At 42.2% G+C, this 20,184-nt stretch overlaps 1 protein-coding gene across 3 annotated transcripts; it reads right to left on the minus strand.

Annotated features, from left to right (window-relative positions):
• Positions 1-3,400: 3,400 nt before the first annotated feature.
• Positions 3,401-19,115, minus strand: scaf11 (SR-related CTD-associated factor 11). Of its 3 annotated transcripts, none has more exons than XM_026146988.1 (15): positions 18,908-19,115; positions 12,973-13,019; positions 12,703-12,848; positions 11,880-11,957; positions 11,441-11,520; positions 11,251-11,330; positions 11,128-11,165; positions 10,962-11,032; positions 9,120-9,245; positions 8,662-8,762; positions 5,987-8,305; positions 5,220-5,548; positions 4,906-5,079; positions 4,678-4,797; positions 3,401-4,354 (listed from the first exon to the last, which is right to left on the minus strand). In XM_026146988.1, the coding sequence occupies exons 2-15, from the start codon at positions 12,989-12,991 to the stop codon at positions 4,259-4,261; spliced, it is 3,777 nt and encodes a 1,258-aa protein (XP_026002773.1). In that variant the 5' UTR covers positions 12,992-13,019; positions 18,908-19,115; the 3' UTR covers positions 3,401-4,258. The 3 variants fall into 3 exon arrangements, with proteins under 3 accessions (XP_026002773.1, XP_026002771.1, XP_026002774.1); XM_026146986.1 differs by having other exon boundaries at positions 11,880-11,963; XM_026146989.1 differs by lacking the exons at positions 3,401-4,354; positions 4,678-4,797 and having other exon boundaries at positions 5,220-5,429; positions 5,510-5,548; positions 11,880-11,963.
• Between the last annotated feature and the right edge of the window lie 1,069 nt (positions 19,116-20,184).

The raw sequence follows: 20,184 nt of genomic DNA on the forward strand, positions 1-20,184 counted from the left end.
ACCTATGCACCGTGCTAAAGAGAGAGACCAAGTTCAGCTTAGATAGACCCAGGCCATATTTTGCTGTAATACCATTCTGTACCATAAGATGGTGCAGCAGGTTAATGTAAAATTTATTATCAATGAAAATAAAATTTTATTTACAACAGTGTGAGAAAAGGAAAAGCTTCATGAGGGGAAAGGTGCAGTTAAAAAAACAAGCTGTCAAAAAAAAAAAAAAAACCAGCAACAGCCCTTTTAAAAATTAAAAACACTGCCCACTGGTGGATGAAGTTTTAGTTGCAATTTGCAAAAAGTACCTTTGAGGGCTTTGTTTTAGAAATGTAAGCCAATCAATGCCTGTAGGAGGCAGTGTTTAATTCAAATAAAAGAAAAGTTAAAACACACACGTCTTTCAGATTCTTTAGTATTTAACAAAGTGAGTGTTTGTTCACATGGAGACAACTTCAACTCCACTGTCTTTTAAAAATGAAGCAGTGGGCTCAGATAATTTTGAGTTTTAGTTTATTTCTCCAGAGAAAGATTTCTGCAGAGCTGAAACACCAGCTTGACAATGCTGCCCCCAAGCTGACGGAGGTTGACATTGTGCTCCAAGGATCAGACACCGAGGTTCATCCATGGCACCAATTCAGTTGGCTTAAGCGCTCTGTGTGTGTGTGTGTGTTTAGGCCAAGGAAGATGAGTTTTTCACTGCAACTTGTTTTACTGAAGCTATGCAAGTGTGTTGAGACTTCATTTCAGGATTTGTGTGGTGTGTACCCTGAATAGTTTTAAGGGGCAGGTCAAAATGAAACTTCATTCTGATGCAAGAATACCTTTAACAGCTGGTCAATCTGCCATCGTAACTGAAAGTCCAGAGGTTACGTTTCTGATATTTGCAGGGTTTGACTGCCATTTTTTAAGCACAAATTGGGGGGGGAGACCAGAGTTGTAGCTCATAGTTGTAGATACTCCTCCCTCCTTCAAACATGGGCTCAGAGTTCACGGAAGCTCACCCACAAATGCAGATTTCATGATTATTTTCTTACCTGAATTTGTGAATTCGTAACAATTTTAGGTACACAAATGATGTCGGCCTGAAAAAAACAAACATCTTTCAATGAACAGATGCCCTATCATCAGCAGGACTCTTATCTCAGGCTGGTCCTTGTCCTCCACATGCTTTCTTCTTGTTCTTTTTGGGGACGAGTCGACTTTAATATGAGTCTGTGCCTAACACATGAATTGGATGATAGCAGAGTTAAGACTCAATTTGTTTGCATGTCTAAGTGAAAGAGGTGCATCTTCAACATGTTTATGTCTGGATGGGAAACAAAAATGTGTCATAATCGTGCAAACTGGGATGTTTAATCTAAAACATGAACACTAATGTGAAAGAATAGTGGGTTTAACACGACGGTAATGTGGAGTTCGTCACATAAACCACCTCCAACTCTACACTTCAAAGACCAAGGAACTGGTTGTGGACTTCGGGAGGTCCAGATCAGGTCCACTGCCAGTTCAGACAGAGAGAGAGGAGGTGGTCAACGCATACAAGTACCTCGGGCTGTGGGTGGACAACAAGATGGACTGGTCATGCAACACAGAGCACTTGTATAAAAAAGGCCAAAGCAGACTGTACTTCCTCAGGAGGCGGAGGTCCTTCAACATCTGCAGGAAGCTCCTGAGGATGTTTTACCAGTCTGTGGTTGCTGGAGTACTGTTCTATGCTGTGGTGTGCTGGGTGAGCAGCACAGCAAAGGAGGACTCATCCAGGCTGGCTCTGTGGTCAGCATGGAGCTGCACACTCTGGTGATAGTGGCAGAGAAAAGGACAAAAGAAACTGCTGGACATTATGGACAATGCTGGGCATCCTCTGCACACGGCCATAAACAACCAGAGGAGTCTGTTCAGTGACAGGTTGCTTCTCCCAAAGACAAGAACTAACAGACTTAAAAACTCCTTTGTTCCACACGCTATCAAACTGTTTAACTCCTCTCTGGAGGGGAGAGGGAGGGGAAACAGGAGGACAAAGGAGGAGGGAACTAAGCTGTAGTGCCTTTTCACTGTGCAATACTTTTTGTTAATATCCAACGGTGCAATAGACTCACAATACTGTGAAATGTGCAATTCCCTTGTATTCTTATTCCTATTTATCCCTTTTGTATACTCTGTATTTATATATGTCTCTGTATTGTGTGTGTATATATGGTACATTTCTGCTCACATTCTGTAACTTCTGTCGGTGCTGTGCTATTGGAAACCAAATTTCCCGGAGGAACCCACCCGAGGGATTAATAAAGTTTTATCTAATCTAATGTGTGACTGTTTTACAGTACTTTGCAAGAATCCTGTTTCCAAAGAGCCAGACTGCATTATAATTTTGTTAAAAGCAGTCATTAGCAACAGCACTGCAGAGGTCAGTCCAGTCCTTGTGCCTGACCATTTTCAGAGGAATGCTTTAACACTGACTTATGAATTATTCAAGCATAACTCAAGGGACGAACTAGTGTTGTGTCTACAGAGTAACAGACAACTTGGCAAAGAACCCATTTTAACTTCTTTAAGCACTTAGATACTTGCAGCCTGTTGCAAAAAGACATTTTCCCCAAATTTCTTTAGTGTATCTATAAAGCTGAAAAGATGAAACCATTTGACAGCCCAAAAAAACCCCAAAACAAAACAAACAAAAAAACCCAGGAAAAATAGTATCGCTAGTAGCTGAAAAATTGGCAAATCCCAGTCGATATAAGGACACACAGACGTTTAGTGTGTCCTTCTACAAATTTGAGGAAATTTGACAAACAAAAGCAGCCAAAGAAGACTTAAGGAAAGCCTAAAAACTGATCTACAGCAGAGGAACAGTATTCTGAAAGTCATGTCTTTAAAAGAAAAATCCATCCGTCTACTGTTCACTTACACCTCATTAGAAACAGGGAAGGGAAACGGAGAAAAGACTGAGGGTATGCCAAATTACTCAAGAGCTGGACTGAAAATCAGGTCTTATTGAGATGTTAATTCCACATTCCTGCTTTAAATTATTGTCACTAAGCGCAGACAGGATAAAACAGTGAGTGTCTACAACCACGTGTAAAACACGGGGGAGGCTTTGGTTTTGGGGTGCTTGTCAGCCAGTGGTGTTGGTGATGTTCCTGTTCCATCATGATGATGATCCCAAACACACTGCTAATACAGTAAAAGCAAAGACAGAAAAAGACACTGGAACAGTCAGACTCAGTCAGCTTTTTTGTTTAGACCCAGTATGTATCCATGTATGTCTACACGTTTCAATACATTGTTGGCTCTAGACTTTTGCACAGTACCATAAAAGAAACCTAAGAAAAAGAGCATTTCTCTTCATGTCACGCTGTTCTCCAACGACCATGAACGCACCAACGCTGTTGGTCACTCTACATATATCTACCTTGATATTGTTTATTAGATTCATGTCACACCGTGTAGCCTGCAATTAAATCTTACAGTGACCCGGCGCTCTAACAGGAAGTCTTTCATGCAACTCCTGTCACAACACACACAGAAGCACGTTAGGAGGCAGCTAATTTATTCAACTACTCTCTGGATAGCTTCCACAGTTCATGTATACTCAGACACTTATTACACATTCAAGCAAGGGGGTGGAGTTTCTAAACTACCCCCTCCCACCCAGGAGCTACAGCTCACATTATACACTCACTGCTGATTGGTTAACCCAGTTTGGGTCCAATCAGGGCCCTGATTACAATCACGTTCATTAGATTCCAGCCCATCACTGGGCCACACAGATTGATAAAGGCAATAAACTAGGATCTCATCTGAAATATTATTTAACATTTAAAAAAGGACACTGACAATATTCAGTTCAGAAGCGATCAGGATGCCCTAACAGAGAAATTCGTTGTACCAGCTGGCACCCTGGAAATGTCTTTCACTGAGTGGTGCATCTTTAACATCATCCACCCCACCCCCCCCCTCTCCCCACACTAGCCTGCGCTCTTTACAGTAGTTCCCAAGTCACATGATCTATGCAAAATAAAGGGCTCTTGCATTACAATTTCTGATTGGGTTGTTCTTTTCTGACAAAATATGAAAATCTATAGAAAAAAATCTTCATCATTCAATAAAAGGTAGAGATATCAAAAAAAGAAAAGAAAAGGGGAAAAAAAAGCTGGCTCTCCATCATCTTTCAGCTCGGAGGCCAAATTCCAAGGAGAAGAAATTGCACTTGAGCAGCTCAATGGGTCTTTGAGGGTTTTTGCCACCTCAGCAGCAGGGCGACGTTTCATTTCTTGCGGGCATGCTTGTATTTGTCCACGTAGGCCTTCACCAGGTTGGCCACCTTACCAGAGTTCACCTCCCCACTCTTGCTGTGACACACCTGAAGTGGAAGAAAAGCCAAACACATAAAGTCAGGAAATACCGATCCCTAAATGTAACAGTCTGTATGTGGTTGTTTTAAAAAGCAGCGGGCTTTTATTTGGCCTTCACAAAACCAAAAATATCTAATGTTAGCAGCAACTGTTGGCAAATACACTCAATAATGAGAACAATAATAAGCTAGCTGCTCTCAGAGTTTGTGTGAACATTACACCTGGCTACCACACAGCTAGGTGTCTGTATTCAATATAATTTAAAGGCCGTGTATTGGGCTCTGATTGCATTAAAAATGCAGATGACAGTAAAAGAAATCTGAGGGTTTACCTTCTCTACTGCCTTGCGCACAATCTCCTTGTACTCCTCCTTTGTAATCTCCTTCTTTTGGTAAAATGGTTTGATGGCTGTCTTCACTTCATTTATAGCTTTCTCTTGGATCTGTTGTTTCTGCAACAGTAAGAGGAACTTGGATTATCCAAAAGACAACAAACAGAAAAGGGCAGAGAAGAAAAAAACTTTACTGAATGACCTTTGATGGAGTGACAGATCAGTTACCTTTTCTTTTTTGGAGCTGTCAGCCTGGGCCTTGTTATGCTGGCCGGGCTGAGTTGTAGAGGATGGCAGCGCCTGGCTTGGTGCCGGCTGGCCTTGTGTCACTGCTACAACCCCAGCTTTGGTTGGGGTTGGAAGCAATGCTGGTTTCACAAAACTCACCTTGGTATTGGCCATCTAATGCAAAATGGAAAAATCACAGAGAGAATTATGGGAAGAACTGCTTGGAGACAGTTATTGTGCCCATTTATAAAATAAATAAATAAAAACATTAGACATTCAGGAATTGGAAACTAATCCTGCCAAGACTACCATACCTGTGCAGCGTGGCCGTCTGGCTGAACCGCTGCTGTCTGGCTGCCTTGCTGCATTGGTGGAGGTGGTGGTGGAGGAGGTGGGAGGCCCTGAGCACCCACAGCGGGCACCTGCAGCAGCGGCACAGCAGGGTGGAGATGCATGGGGACCTGAGGAGGCATGGCATAGGGTGCTGCAGGCTGCAAGCTGACCGGCAGGGCTCCTCGTGGGGCCTGCATGGGGTAGTGATGAATAACATTAAGCTGCGGAGGATGAGGTGGAATCACGTTCATCAGAGGCACCGGAGCATTACCGGGGACTGCCTGGAGAGGAGGATCGCTTTTTGGAGGATCTGGAGAACAAGGACCACAAATAATAATGAAAAAATGTGAGGGGACAGTGAATGTGAGAGGCTAAATAAAACTCTGTCTGTGCTTATTCACGTAGGTTTATATAAAAAAGTGCAGGACAGGATTCGCAGAAGGCAGAATGAAAAGAGCCGCCTTATATCAAAAATAGATGTTGTGAGACTTTCAAAGGAATAAATTAACTTCAAAGAAATCACAGTTTCCTCTAAATCGAATGGAGTGCAGATACCTGGGGGTAATTTCTAGTTGTTCTCTCCTCACACATGAACTAAAATTATCTTCTTCTCGTTGGCTCAAAGAGAATATTCAACACATACCACCATAATGTATAACATGCTTCTTTACTTTTCAACTCTGCAGTGCAGACAACACAGTGATGCCTGATTTTTTGGAGGTGTATCGACAAAATAAAGAGGTCTCACCTGCTGCAGCTGGTGGCTGCTGCTCTTCCTCCTGCCGGCTCCACGTGCCCGGGCCTCTCTCCCTTTTTGAGTAATAGTCTTGAACATCTGCAGGCAGTGTCCTCCTGACAGCCCAGCTGGATGCAGAGGACCAGCCTGAGCGGTCAACCATAGGGTCGCCTGGCTCAGGCTCTTTCCTGCGCCCGCCACCTCGGTTTTCATTGAATCGGCTGTATGCGTCGTTCCCTGAATTGTTGCCTGTACCTGAGAAGTTGTTCCTCGACTGCCAGCGGCTGTCAGACATTTCTTCCTGTTGGTTGTAAAAGTTGCGGTTGCCACCACCACGTCCTCCGCCCCGGCCACGTTCAAACCCTCCAGGGCCCCCTCGACTTCGTTGTTCTCCTCTGTTCCCACCACTTCCACGATGGTCTTCCCAGCGTGAGCTGCTGCTGTACCCGAAGTCCCGGTTCCTTCCATCAGCATCTCCTCGAATCTTTTCTGTAACCCAATCGGGATTGTCTGAGCTCTGGCGATCAGGAGAACTTTCTGCAGGGACACCATTTTCAAAGTGGCCAGCGCTGCCGTGATACCTCCGTCCTTCACTGCCAGACCCACCACCGGCTCCAGATCTCCAGCTTCTACGCTCCTTCCTCTGAGGAGACTGCTCTCTAGATGTCGACCATTCAGGGCTGGGCCCTCGTCTGTGTGATCTTGTTCTAGATCGAGATCTAGACCGGGACCTTGACCGGGATCTTGAGCGGGACCGTCGCCTCCTTCTGTCCCGACTACGATCTCTCCTAGAATAGTCTCTGTCTCCATCCCGGTCCCTGTCTCTTTCTCTGCTGCGAGCCCGTGAAGAGCGCCTCGGGGAAGGGCTGCTGTCACGTTCTCTAGACCGTGAACGTGAACGCCTGCATGTTTCTCTCTTTGAGTCCCTCTTAGGTGACCACGTGGAAGTTGGAGAGTGGAAGCGAGATCTCCGCTGCTTGCCATTCTTCCTCTCTTGGCTCCTGTCTCTCTCCCTTTTGTCCTTGGCGCCTTCATCTTTGGTGACGTGGCTTTCAGAAGTTGTAGGAGGTGGTTCTACAGGAGCAGGGGAAGCAGTCTCACTCGGAGGTTCCAAAACGGGGCTGTTCCCATGCTCGCTCGTGGGTGAACTGCAGTCCATGGGGACAACACTTGTGTCATCCTTGGATTCTTCCACAGAGTTGTCGACTCCCGAATGCTCTATTGATGCCAGCATTTCTGCCTCAATGACCTCTGAAACTTTCGCTTCTTGGTCAGCTACATTTTCCTCTCGAGCAGAGGGAGAACCAGGTTGTGCTAAACTCCCACATGATTCAGCCTTCACTTTCTTTGAAGATTCTTCATTGTTGGCATCTTCTGACTCTACACAAATGTCCATTTCATCATCCTGCTCCACCTGCTCGTCACACTGTGGAGACACTACATCTTCCAGAGCATTCTGTGTGGAGGAGTGGGATGGGGATGGCGAAGTCCTTTCCTCTGGATGCTTTTCTCCAGAGGAAACTGGACTGGCCTGCTCTTCCTTCTCTTTTTTGCTCTCGACTCCTTCAGAGCACAAACCAGGGCTGCTAACAGCTGATCCTGAGGGACATGAGACGTCACTCTCACCTTCGTCGGCTTTCTCTTCTTGCTCGTGCTCATCACTTTGTTCCTGAGCTTCCTCACTCTCCTGTCCCACATCATTCATAGCTCCTCCGGCTCGCTGCTCATCAGAGGAATTGAAACCATCCTGTTCCTCATTGAGACCATCTTCAGCGTCAGACTGCTGCTGTTCTGAGTGACTTCCATCCTGCTCCTGTTCAGTTTTATCTTCCTCTTCTTCTTCCTCCACCTCCTCCCTGTTTTGACTCACGTCATTTTCCTCCTCCTGTGATGCTTCCTGTGCCTCTACCTGTGCTTCCTCCTGCACTTCCTCACATGCCTCTTCCACTGCGTCCTCCTGTGCTTCCTCCTCGCTAGCTGCTGGACTGTTAACAACTTCCGGAGAGCTTTTTTTTCTCGTTGTGGCTTTCCGTTTGCCGCTAGCCTTTCGGTTTGTCACTCGTTTCCCTTTCCTCTTGGCCGGCACCTGAGAAGCCTTGCCAGGCCTTGTGGACTGGCTAGCAGATGAGTCGGAGTCTGACAAACTGGACTGTGGAGGTGTTGAAGGGTCAGATGCAGGAGTCTCTTCTTGAGTTTTGCTGCTGTTGCGTCCTGATCGTCTCGACGGTAGAGACTCTGTCTCTTTGGTGGGGGCTTTGGAGGTTGAAGCTCGGCCACCTCTCTTCTCTCCTCCTTTGGGACACGTGATGGCGCAGACAACACCCTGAAACACTACACGGCAGAGAGACTGGTTATAGAAGCCTGTGATTCACTATTATTTTGGTCCAGTGTTTCCTATGAACAGCAGCTGCCGTTTGAATACAGTCATTTGATTTTACTTCTTATTGATATCTAGTTCAAGACTTTAATGGTTCTTCTACATTTCATCCATCCATACAGTCACTACAGTCACCTAGAGACCATACAACATGAAACAGAAAACCCCAACAACCAGACAATCCCCTATGAGGATTGTCTGGTTGGCGTAATAAGCATATGCTTCAGCCAATACGTTTCGATTAGCCTCGTCTCGTGCTTTCTTGCTTTGTGATCATAGAAAAAAGTCAACTGTGTCGAATGTGTCTCACCAAAGTTGCTCGGGGTGAACGGTGAGCTGGAGGTAAATGGAAATGAGCCAAATCCAAATGGAAACGTGTTGTGATTCCAACTGGTTCCATGGAAACTCTGCCTGTAAAACCAACAAACAGCTAGAGGTCAGATTTTATCTCAGTGCGTTCTTCATTCCTACTTTTCCACAATTTTAAAGTCCCAAAAACCCAAAGAAGAACTCATTCTAATGTCCTGTTTGAATGGACCCCAATCAATGTTACCAAAACAAACTTTTCAAGAATTTACCAAGTGAAACATTTCAGTGTGCAGTTTTAAAGCTCCTGTGTTTTATACTCAGGACAATTCCTTGTGTGCGCTGTTCTATAGTCCTGACTGACAGACTAAACCACGAGTGTCAAACTGAGGCTGTGGATAGGATCTAATGAAAGATGTTGTCAGTTTGTGAAAACGGTCACAGCAGTGGGAATTTTATTACCTTGAGGTGCCATTAGCAGGGATGGGAGCAGCAGGAGAGAGCCAGGGACAGTGCTGCACCTGGGGCTTGCACTGCTTGAGTCCAGTGTCATATGGTATATCTTCTGCCAGCCACTCAGGATCTGCACTGAAGGACAGTGAAAGCAGGGTAAGAGTTACAAAAGTGCTTTCTACACAGCACTAATTTGAATTTCAAATGTAAAGTTATAGTCCAAAATAAATGGTTCCCAGGTACCCAAAATATCTCATGTTCAGAAGTAGATTTACCCATCTGCCCTGCCGTCCAGCTTCTGAACATGATATTTTTTGGTTTCTACAGTTAAAATAGGTCTAAACTGTAATCTGTCAATTATTTGATGTTACCTATTCTTAGAAGAAGCAGACTTTATATCTATAAAAAGGTCTATACTTACAGCTAATTTTACAAGTTACTTTTTAAGTGCTCCTCAATACCACTTTATGATGCAGTGATGACCAAGATCACCATGGAAACACAAATGTAAAAACATCTGTCTAATTTTCATGTAATACACTGATGATAGTTCAAAAATAAAAGCAAGAAGCTAAAGTATGTGGTTAAATTTACAACATTTTTCCAACTTGTTTATCAGTGTGAAAAGAAAAGAAAAAAAAAAATCACTGCCACTCCAAACGATATCCGAACCGAAACATCTTCCACACACAGTGTGGGGAGTTTCAGAAACGCTTTCAGGCACCAGTTTTAACCACCACGAGTTGTGGTTTTCTTCAGGAGTGTCATTAAACTTGCACCTTTCCATATCCAAACACCAACTTTTTCTGGCATGTCTGCCTGAAGTCAAATTTGAGTGAACTGAAGGTCAGCACATTACAAACTCAATGTTTATTCATCTTAGTTTCCCTGATGTTTCCATCTTCAGTTGCTCTATCCCCAGTGGGTTGAAAACCACGGGAATAAAACAGTTCCACTGACGGAGTTGGTAAGGATGTTTTCTTTATCGTTTTCAGAGTTTCTGTCTATACACTGCAGCCTCAGGAGACCCTCTGCCAGCATCGAGAATTTTGTAAGTTTTTTATTTTTTCTATTTTTAAAGACATGAGCTAAAACTGTTAAGCTACAATGTATCAGTCTACTCTTACAGTTAATCCTGCTTACACATAAAAAGTCAACCTTTGGTTGTTTAGGTGACATGTTAATAGTGCACAGTTAGCACAATAATTCATCACTGCACGTGAATGAAGTTAACCATGATTCAGAGCTGTCCTATCAATAAAGCCTTACTGACATAGGATGTGAAACATAGTCTTGCCCAAGATGTTTCCTAACCCCGTGTTTGCCTACTGGTGGTGGTCAGAGGGCCCGGTGGCGCCAGTGTCCGGCAGCCTCGCCTCTGTCAGTGCGCCCCAGGGCAGCTGTGGCTACAATGTAGCTTGCCATCGCCAGTGTGTGAATGTGTGTGTGAATGGGTGAATGACTGAATGTAGTGTGAAGCGCTTTGGGGTCCTTAGGGACTAGAAAAGCGCTATACAAATGCAGGCCATTTACCATTTACCATAGTCTGGCCTGTTTCTAAAACAGCAAGACGTTAATGCATGCAATATGTCAAAGAGGCACTGTGTGCTGGAGTTTTGTGCAGTGACTCCACTAATAAATTTTAATGTTAATGTGTTTAATACCATAAAACTTTTTAAAGATCCACCTACTATGTTTAGAATTCAACCCAATTTTTTGACTTCTCCAACTGATCGACTGAGCGCACTTTAAACATGATCGCTGTAAGCACTTTAAAAAAAAATCCTGACAAAGAGTACAAACTACAAAAAAACTACTAACATATTATTTCATTAAATCAGTGTCACTTACACGTCCTGTGCTGACGTAACTAATGAAACACAGGGAGGAGGTGACCACGTACAGCAGTCTGTTCCTCTCACCTGAAGAAAGAAATGCAAAGAATCAACAGTGACATCAAACCTAACAGTGAAACGTGTGTGGGACAGATAAAAAAAACAAAAAACAAAGCAGTTACCTTTTTTCTGCTCAGTGAGGAGGGATCCTCATCGTTACCTATAAACACATTTAAAGACGTGAGATTGCTGACAATGCGAGAAAAGGCTAGCCACATTTCTGGGGCAGAAGCGCTCTAACATACATTTCCTCACAAGTCCTTTTGTTTTAGCGCCTGCCGTCCTCTCCACCTTTTGCCGTCTCAACCTTCTTGTGGGCTTGCTTCTGAAAAGATAACCATTTTATCAGTTCTTGGTTGCACTCACAGTCAAATGTCAAGGGCCGACCTAAGAGGCGACCCAGTAATGTTAAGAAAGAAACAGTCTAACACTCACTTGAGACAGACTTTTTGTTCAGGGTTTCTACAGCAGCAGTTCTCAGCATCGCTTTGAGACAGTCGCTTCCTCACAGGGACCTTTGAGGATAGAAGCATATTTATTTATTTATTTTTTAAGTACATATAAAAACAAAAGTCATGTGAGGCAGTGTGGTGGCTTGACAGCTGGCCTACATGTGACTTGGAAACAAAACTAATTTTGACTGCTGGCTTTACCTTCTAGGTCAATCCCAGGCTAACTCAAAACCACTTCAACCAAATTTTTTTTCAGCTGTTAAAATTCTTCTTAAATACACTTCAAATAAACTGACATCATGGGAAAATAACGCTCCGTATTTCTCGTTAACAGCAGGCAGCGGGTGTCTCAGCTTTACAGCACAGGAAATTTCAACAAAGCTTAAAACAACAGCAGTAAACAGAGAAAACAGCGCATTGACCTGCACACAGCCGAGAATCCTGTCCCATCTGTAAACATGACTGAAAGGTCTTCTATCCACGGGGCAGGAAGGAGCCATCTGCAGCTTCAAATTAAAGCAAACAAAACATCATTAGTACACTAATACGAATGAAAGGCATGAATGCTTAAAGGCTTACGGGCTTTTCCAGTCTGACATGAGGGAAATCACTAGATGCTATTTTTGGCATGAGTACTGGCACAAGAATATCATTGCTAACACCTTTGAACTTTTCCCTCTGTACTCAAGGCTTTTTACTGCCAAGTTTAAAGAGAATAAACATAACTAAAATGATCCGACCTTCCCCAACTTCCCTGGTTTCCTCCAACAGCATGTGGACCGGGGCCCAGTGTCAAAGGTGAGCAACACTAGCTAAATGTAGCTCAAAAATCCACTAATCACTAATGTCAACCAACACCCAGCACAACAAAAACTTGTTATAAGGAGCTACAGGTAACATCTTGTCTGCAACAACTTTAGTGAGGAAGTAAACTACGGTTAGCCTGCTAGCTGTTACACTGATATGTGTCTTTGCTAGCAGGTAACGTTAGCCAACATTAACAAACAGAAAGCCAGTTTTAGCACATCAAACCGGGCTTTAATGGCATTGGTTGCTTTCTCACATCCCAAGTCACCTTTGTTGTCAATGCACTAATACTCATTAAAATATCATTCTGGATCTAAGACAGAATATAGTGATTAATTCACAGACAGACCAGATATATAATTGTTCACTACACATGACATGACCTAAAAATCACTTCCACTTAGTGCCACTACTATATTAGCATTATCTGAGTGTCACCTCTGCCCATGTGAGGAGGCATCTGAGGCAGAAGACATGGCAGCAGCTATCAGGCATGGCGAGTTCGCCTCCAGCCAGGACGCCCAGGCAGATAGGACACCTCTCCGCCTCCTCGCCGTCTGCCCCATCAGGCGGGCCCTGGCCGCCTGTATACGCCGCAGAGGATACACACAAGTATGAAAAATATTTACTTACACCAATCAGTCTTAAAAAAATAGAGTCTGCTATGTTTATGCAACATGCAGCTAAACGAAGGTTAGAATTTCTCACCGCTTCCAGCTCCAATCATGTCCGGCCCCTGGCTGTCGTGATCCCCACTACAACAGAGGGAAGGTGACAGAAATGAAGAGTTGGTTAGATACTGCAAGATACTGAATGTAGCATGTAACAAAACAATCTCTTTTTTCCCCCTCAGAAGGTTAATGGTAGATAAACAGCCTTAGTTATCAGTTTACTATGAAGCGTCTTTGTTAAAGATTTGCATTTTTATCAAATCCTCTGAACAAACCTGTCAGACACTTCCTACTAGCAGGTCCCTTGAATTTTGACAAATAAATAGTGAAAAATACAAATGAACTGCAGAGGAAAACTCCCACCTGGCTCTAAACAATATAAGACAAGATTGAGGTAAACCTCTTTCTTATTTTAGAAATAAGCAATGATGTCCAAGCTCAGTTTTCTCTGGGAATCAACTGTGCACATCAAACCTGGTTCATGCTGTAGAATAGAGACATGCAGGTATATTTACGTTTTAGGATGATTACATTATGCTGGATCAACATCCTGCACATGAATTTGCACAATACAATTAAAGGATACTGTCCTTTCTGGAAGAGGTACATTCACTTTTAAATCCACATTTATTCAGTCTTACACAAAAACAAAATCTGTCAATGCAACATCAGCTTAGTGGAAATACAGCGAGTCATCAAACTGCCACTTTCACAAAACACATATTCTGCAGAATAAGCAACACTAAAGTAGAAATCTTTATGACAAGTTTCAACCTGAGCTTGTGTGATTTACACTGCCATCATATTTTTGCAAAGTTCTGTATATATTTTTAGGGAGGAGGGAGGGAGGGGGGGAGAGAGAGAGAGAGAGAGAGAGAGAGAGAGAGAGAGAGAGAGAGAGAGAGAGAGAGAGAGAGAGAGAGAGAGAGAGAGAGAGAGAGAGAGAGAATGCTTTAACACTGTCCTATTTTACAGAGGAGGGAAGGAAAAAAAAAGAGACTGACAAGAACCAACAACAACCATTTGAGGTTGGCATCTTTCACTGCTCTGCATCGATCCGTGTCTGAGAACGGTGCCTCCAAATGTTTGCATGCAGAGTTTGCATGTTATCACTAGAGCTGGGCGATAGAACGATAACGATATCTATCGCGATATAACTTTTACTCGATAGAGAAATTAAGCTATTGCGATAGACCTCGCCGCTCTTGTCCTCAAAAAAAAAAATTTAAAAAAAAAAAAAAAGGTCAGCCAATCCAAATTAAGTAGCGCAGAGCCGAACCAATCACAGCCGCAGCGTCACGTCGCGTGACTTGTTACATACAGCACAAGTGCCAAGCCGCACGTGTGTTTGTTTGGGAAGCAGCCAGCGGGTAATGGAGGAAATGAGTGTGCCGACTAGAAAAATCAACCGAGCGTGACCGAAGAGAAAACAGATGATGGTTCCAATGCCGGAGAGATTGTTGAACGGAAGAGCCATAGAAGTTCCGTAGTGTGAAGGTATTTCGGCTATTTCAAGTCTGACAAAAAACAGAGTAGCGTGCACTGTAAATTGTGCCGAAAGCAAGTCTGGAAATACAATAAACTGGTGCATGCGTCACACTGTGCGCCACGTTATTGTTTCGGTGAAATGAATTTCTACAATACTGTTAATTCTACTCTCTGCAGTGTTTAAATGCTTACATATACACACAGTTACTGTCCCTCCACACATACGACTCGGTTCTGCTTCTATGCCCCAGCTTTGTTTACTTTTTCCCATCGAGGCTTCTAGACTTCTGATTGGCCAACATTTCTGCATGGTTAGGAATCTAGCGCCACCTGCTGCTTTGGCATGTTCATAGCACCGTTTTCCTTCATTTCTGCCTTTATGTGTGGACGGGATTATTTTTTAAAACGAAAACGGAAAATCTCCGTTTTCAAAAATACCCGTGTACATGTGGACGTAGCCTCAGTCTCTGACTGGAAGCGCTGATTCGTCATTCGGCTTTTGTCAGACTAAAGTAACTGTTAAAACTGTTTGAAAAGCTAAGCTATACAACAAGGAGAGATTGAGAATTTCCTTTTAGTTCTCAGTTTATTTGATATTGACAAAAGTTAGTCAGTTTTGTCTGTTCTTCTGTAAAACAAACTAAGATTTATTTTTAGAATTAATATTTTGTTTCTAAGTGGAATTGACAATTTAGTAGTCTGTTTCGTTTGTTCTATTTTGAAACTTAAACGCTTTAGCGGCTGCCTTTTGTGTAGTTTGCAATATTTGCCTTTATTTATCTGAAAAAGTCTCATGTTCCTTAAGTACATCTACCCTGTTGAACTTATTATGGGAAATAAATATTTAAATAAAAACAAGCTGCTGATTATTTCACATTTTACTTGTGAGCAACGGCACATTTAAATCTTACAAATATAGTTATTTGGCTTATATCGTGATAGATATCGTTATCGCCTGAAATGAAAAAACATATCGTGATATGAAAAAATCTCATATCGCCCAGCTCTAGTTATCACACAACAAAAACATTTCTTTGTGTCTTCACAGCAAATTTGTGAATGAACACTGTGTTCAAGAGAGTTAACAAGACTGAAAAACTCAGTCAATGGCTCTTTCCCTCTCATTCTCTCATCATATTATCACAGGTTTAACACTTAACACAAAGCTTTGACTTAGCTGGATTCAATTCAGTTAACATCATCATTGCTTCTCATGTATCAGCTCAACTCTTCGTGCATGAGCAGGTGTGCTAAATCGCTAAATCAGCAACCAATAAATACTAAAACACGAATAAACACAGCCTGGCCAGAGAAACTCCTATCTGACAAAAAATACTGGAACCATTTAAGGGCTGTACCTTTAATATTTAATCAAAACAGACGGCAGAAAAAGGAGAATCAAGCATGACCATAAAAAAACAGCATAAGGGAATAAGGAATCTTAATGCTAAGCATAAGTATAAAGCATAAAGCAGTCCAGAATGAAACATGCCTGCGGAGGCAGATGTTGCCTTGCAGATTAAAGAATGATTCACCGTCTATTCCTCTCAGTAAAGAAAAAAGTTTGTTGATCTAACACTGAGGGATCCGTACTTTGTATGAGCAGATCCCAAAGCCAAGGTGTATTTATAAGGAGTGGAAGTTAAATGCATCCCACTAATAACTGTAGAGACTGAGTGAATGGTGACACTTTCTGTGAACTTTTGAGTTTGTTTTTTTTACTGAGATGATCAAAACTTGTTTGACTGTCTTATTGATTAAAACTTTGAGTTTGAGAGAGTTGATTCTCTCAAATAATAGCACAAGTAGTTTTTAAGAGTACAGTTAGAGTACTGGATTGGAAGCAGTAAAGTAGGAGAAGTAAAGTTGCTAAAGTCTTAACAATACAATCAAGACGTGACTGAAGTGCTGACTTTCAGCTTGAGTTCAAGGGGTTTAGCAGAAGTACTGGATTAACTGTTCAGGAATTACAACCATTTTTATACATAGTCCTAATACTTCCCAGATATTCTGTCAGGCTTTTACTATAGCCACCTTCAGCTGCTGTGTGTTTGTGGGTCTCTCTGCCTTCATTTTTGTCATCAGTAAACTGTTGCGTTAAGGTGATTAAATGAAATTGAAGAATATCCCATTTCTTTGTCTTGACAAACTCTTGGGTTGCTTTTGCAGTGTGCTTTGGGTCATTATTCATTTGCACTGTGAAGCACTGCCTCATCAGTTTTACAGCATTTGACGCAATCTGAGCAGAGCGTACAGATCTGTACACTCCCAACTCCTCCTGCCACTTCTATCAGCAAGTCACACCATCAATAAACAGTAGTGACCCCATTTCTCGGCTGCTCTCGACTTGGCTACAGATTATGAAGTTATCTTGCACTTTATTGGGGCCACAATCTACCCCAGATTTTATCTCCTTTATTTCTTTTGAAATAACAAAGCGATAAGCCTCAGATGCAGAGAATACGATACTTTCGCTGAAATCCCTGAATAAATAATTTATCAGAAGAAAAATAGCCACTGTGCAATATGACCTAATCACAGATAATACACCCCTCTACTGCTGTAATAGAACTTTAAAAAAAAAAAAAGGTGGAGTACCATTAAAGAACTGAGTATCTATTGCAAAAAGATTGTAGCTTAGTCACACCTGTCAAGTGGAAAAAAACTACTTTTGCAATTCACATCTATTTTTAAATAAGATGTGTATTAAAGCAATAATCTATCTAACAATGTAAAATCAGAAATTCTAATAAGTGTTGTAAGAACTAACCAATCAAAACTCAGTCAATAACAATATGATACCCAAAAATGCAATAACAACATATCGGTGGGACTGTCAAAAGCTAAATGTGTTTTATCAGTTGTGACACGGTACAGATTTGTATTTCTCGTAAGTTTCATTGTTACCGTTCTAGTGAGAAAGGCCTTGTGCCAAAAAGTGATTTCTGTTTTTATGTGTAATGTCTTTTCTTATATTAGTAAAAAAGACTGTAGTCATCAGGGTTCATGGAGGGATAATATATCACTTAAAATATGTTTATACAACTATTATGTTATATTTGTTGCAATTTCTGCTGCCCTCTTGGTCAGATCACTCTTATAAAATACATTTTTTTTAATGTAAATAAGACTGTTTAGGTGAATGAAGGATGTATAAAACCCACTTTCAAAAAAAATAACTGCAGCTTCTACCTTGTGACAGGAATGTTGTTTGTGGCTCGAAATGACTTGGTATCATTCATGACATAGGGTTTGACAGGTTTCACAAATTATAGGACAACAAGTCAGTGACAACTGTCTGAATACAAGCAATCTTTCTTTCTTTCTTTTTTCTTTGGGGGGGAGCAAATACCGGAAATCACTTTTTTGCCACAACAGGGGAGAGAGAGTGAAAGGTTCATTAAAGGCCCCACAGACACAATTAAAGCAACAAGGAATCCCCCCCCCCTCTTTTTTTTAAAATTACTCCATAATATTCGTCTGTGTTGTGCTCATTTGGTCTGATATCTTGGCGTGGTAGATGTATTTTTGGAACTGATGAGGGAATTTTTCACTACTTTACTATTACAAACCTACTACTGTTAGTTACAATCACCACTATAGATTGTGTTGCACTCAGACCAAGAAGTGAAAGTGAAATGGTTTAGATTTGATTTATTCCGGCACGCTTGGTTGGGTAACAGTTGCCTAAAACCAATACAAACAGGTACAGACAAGATTTTTGACCAAGTCCATGTTCTAGCGTCTATCAGTTGAAGGAATGTTTGTAGCCTGAACGCACACTTGAGTAACTAACAGCCTGAGTCACTGTGAACAAACCCAACTCCGCCAGGCCACCACACTTCTGAGAGTCTCCCATAACTGACCCCGAATCAGTCTGGAAATTCCTATCCTCCAAATATGAACACTTCTAATTTGTTTAGCTAAAGCTCCTGCAACGGACTAAGAACACAGCCGCATTACTGAACAAGTCAAACAAACGAAGTCAACACAGGCCATTTCAAGTGTTTCTACTCGGAACACCGGTTAACTGCGAAGCCCGAAGGCAGCTTGAAAGTCAGTCTTTTAAATGTAAATGCTAACTTAGTCTAAAAGTCATACTGCATCAGTAAAATGTGGGGTATTTGAAAAGCTTGTTGCGTGTTTTTGCCAGTACGGCCTGGCTGCTGGAGACACAAAATTAGCTCCAACTTGTTCAACCAGTGCCAACACGACGGCCACAACACGGTTGTTGTTGGTTAGCTAGCGAGCTACTGCTAGCTAAAAACACAGCTACATTTGGAGCTAGCAGACTGTTAGCACGGCGGTAAATAAGGCTAACTACCGTTTAATATCAGCCACGATGATTGTACTGAAGGTCACAAGTTAGCTAGCGAGTTTAGCTGAGAGCTAACTAGCGGCTTTGAACAACAGCACCTGCTTACGTTGCTTTTAGCCTCCTAGCAGCTAGCTCCGCTTAGCTAACGTCAGGTGTCGTTACTCACCGTTTGAGCGCAGCTGCGGCTGGTTTGCGCCTAGTAAACGGCTTTTTAGCGTGCAAACTCCTGCTAGGGAATGCTGACCAGTCACACAATCTGGGAATTGTTTAGGACTAAAGAGCGAGTGTAGCTTTCCGAAAGTCCCAGCCACATGTCTTGCAGTCGGGCTGCGAGTTGGTGCCGTTGGCGCCCCCTATGGGAACCGCCGAATATTACAAAGCGAATACCTTCTATCTGGCATTTATTTACATGGAAAGAGAAGCAGCAACAAGTGGATGAGAAAGCAGACTTTTTTCAGCATTCACTTACGCTTTCTTCGAAGTTATAGGGGCTTTCGCCTATATTGCCGATTTATCTCATTAATCCAATAACTCCAAATGATTAAGCCAAATAAATCAGTACACAATTATAATAAAACTCTTACTGTAATTTAAAACGTGAATAAATACATATGAAACGTACATACAATCAAGCACACATGATAAGTCATGATGCAGTAAACAGAGAGCTGAAGTTTAGTGTGTGGTGGAGTTAGTCCAAAGTCCCAGGTCCTATCAAAGATACATTTTATACTGACTCTGTCCAGTCTGATGAAAACAACATAATAGCAGTGTACAGATGTCTGTTTTTACACAGTAGTCTATTTCTCTTCCCGCCTACTTTAGAAAAACACATCTACACAAACCATCGCTTACTCGCTTAATGTTACCTGAGGCAGAGCATGTGCTAGTAGTAAAAACAAGCCAGATATTTTAAACAACCACAAATTCTGTGCTTATAATCACGCAACCTTGACTGAAATGAGATTATTTGTTTGGAACAAAGACCACAACAGTCAAAACACTGCCAGCACTTTCTAACCGACTGAAACTTTATAGCAGGGAGCAGAGGTGTGTTTAAGGATGAGCTGGGGTGTGGCTGCACACTCCGAGGAAACATCTGCCCACCCACTGAAACTTCTGAAAATAAATTACAGTCTCATCTGTCATTTTGTCTTTGGACTAGAAAAACCAACAAAAGTTCTATTTGCCATTTTAAAGTTTTAGTGTGCTTAATCAGTTTGGCATTTCCGTTTCACGATCCCCACACACATGGCTATTATAAATAAGGGTATTAAAAGTCCATTTCTACCCATACAGGTATAAAGTAGATAAATGTATCCACTAGTGTGGCTTTTCAAGGGCAGGAGAGGTAGATTTACACACAATGGACTTTACTGTTTTCAAGTACTGACTTCATTTTTCATGGTATAGATTCAGCTAGATGCTGGAAAGATTCTGAAA

Source organism: Astatotilapia calliptera, chromosome 17, assembly GCF_900246225.1.
Source record: "Astatotilapia calliptera chromosome 17, fAstCal1.2, whole genome shotgun sequence".
NCBI lineage: Eukaryota > Metazoa > Chordata > Actinopteri > Cichliformes > Cichlidae > Astatotilapia > Astatotilapia calliptera.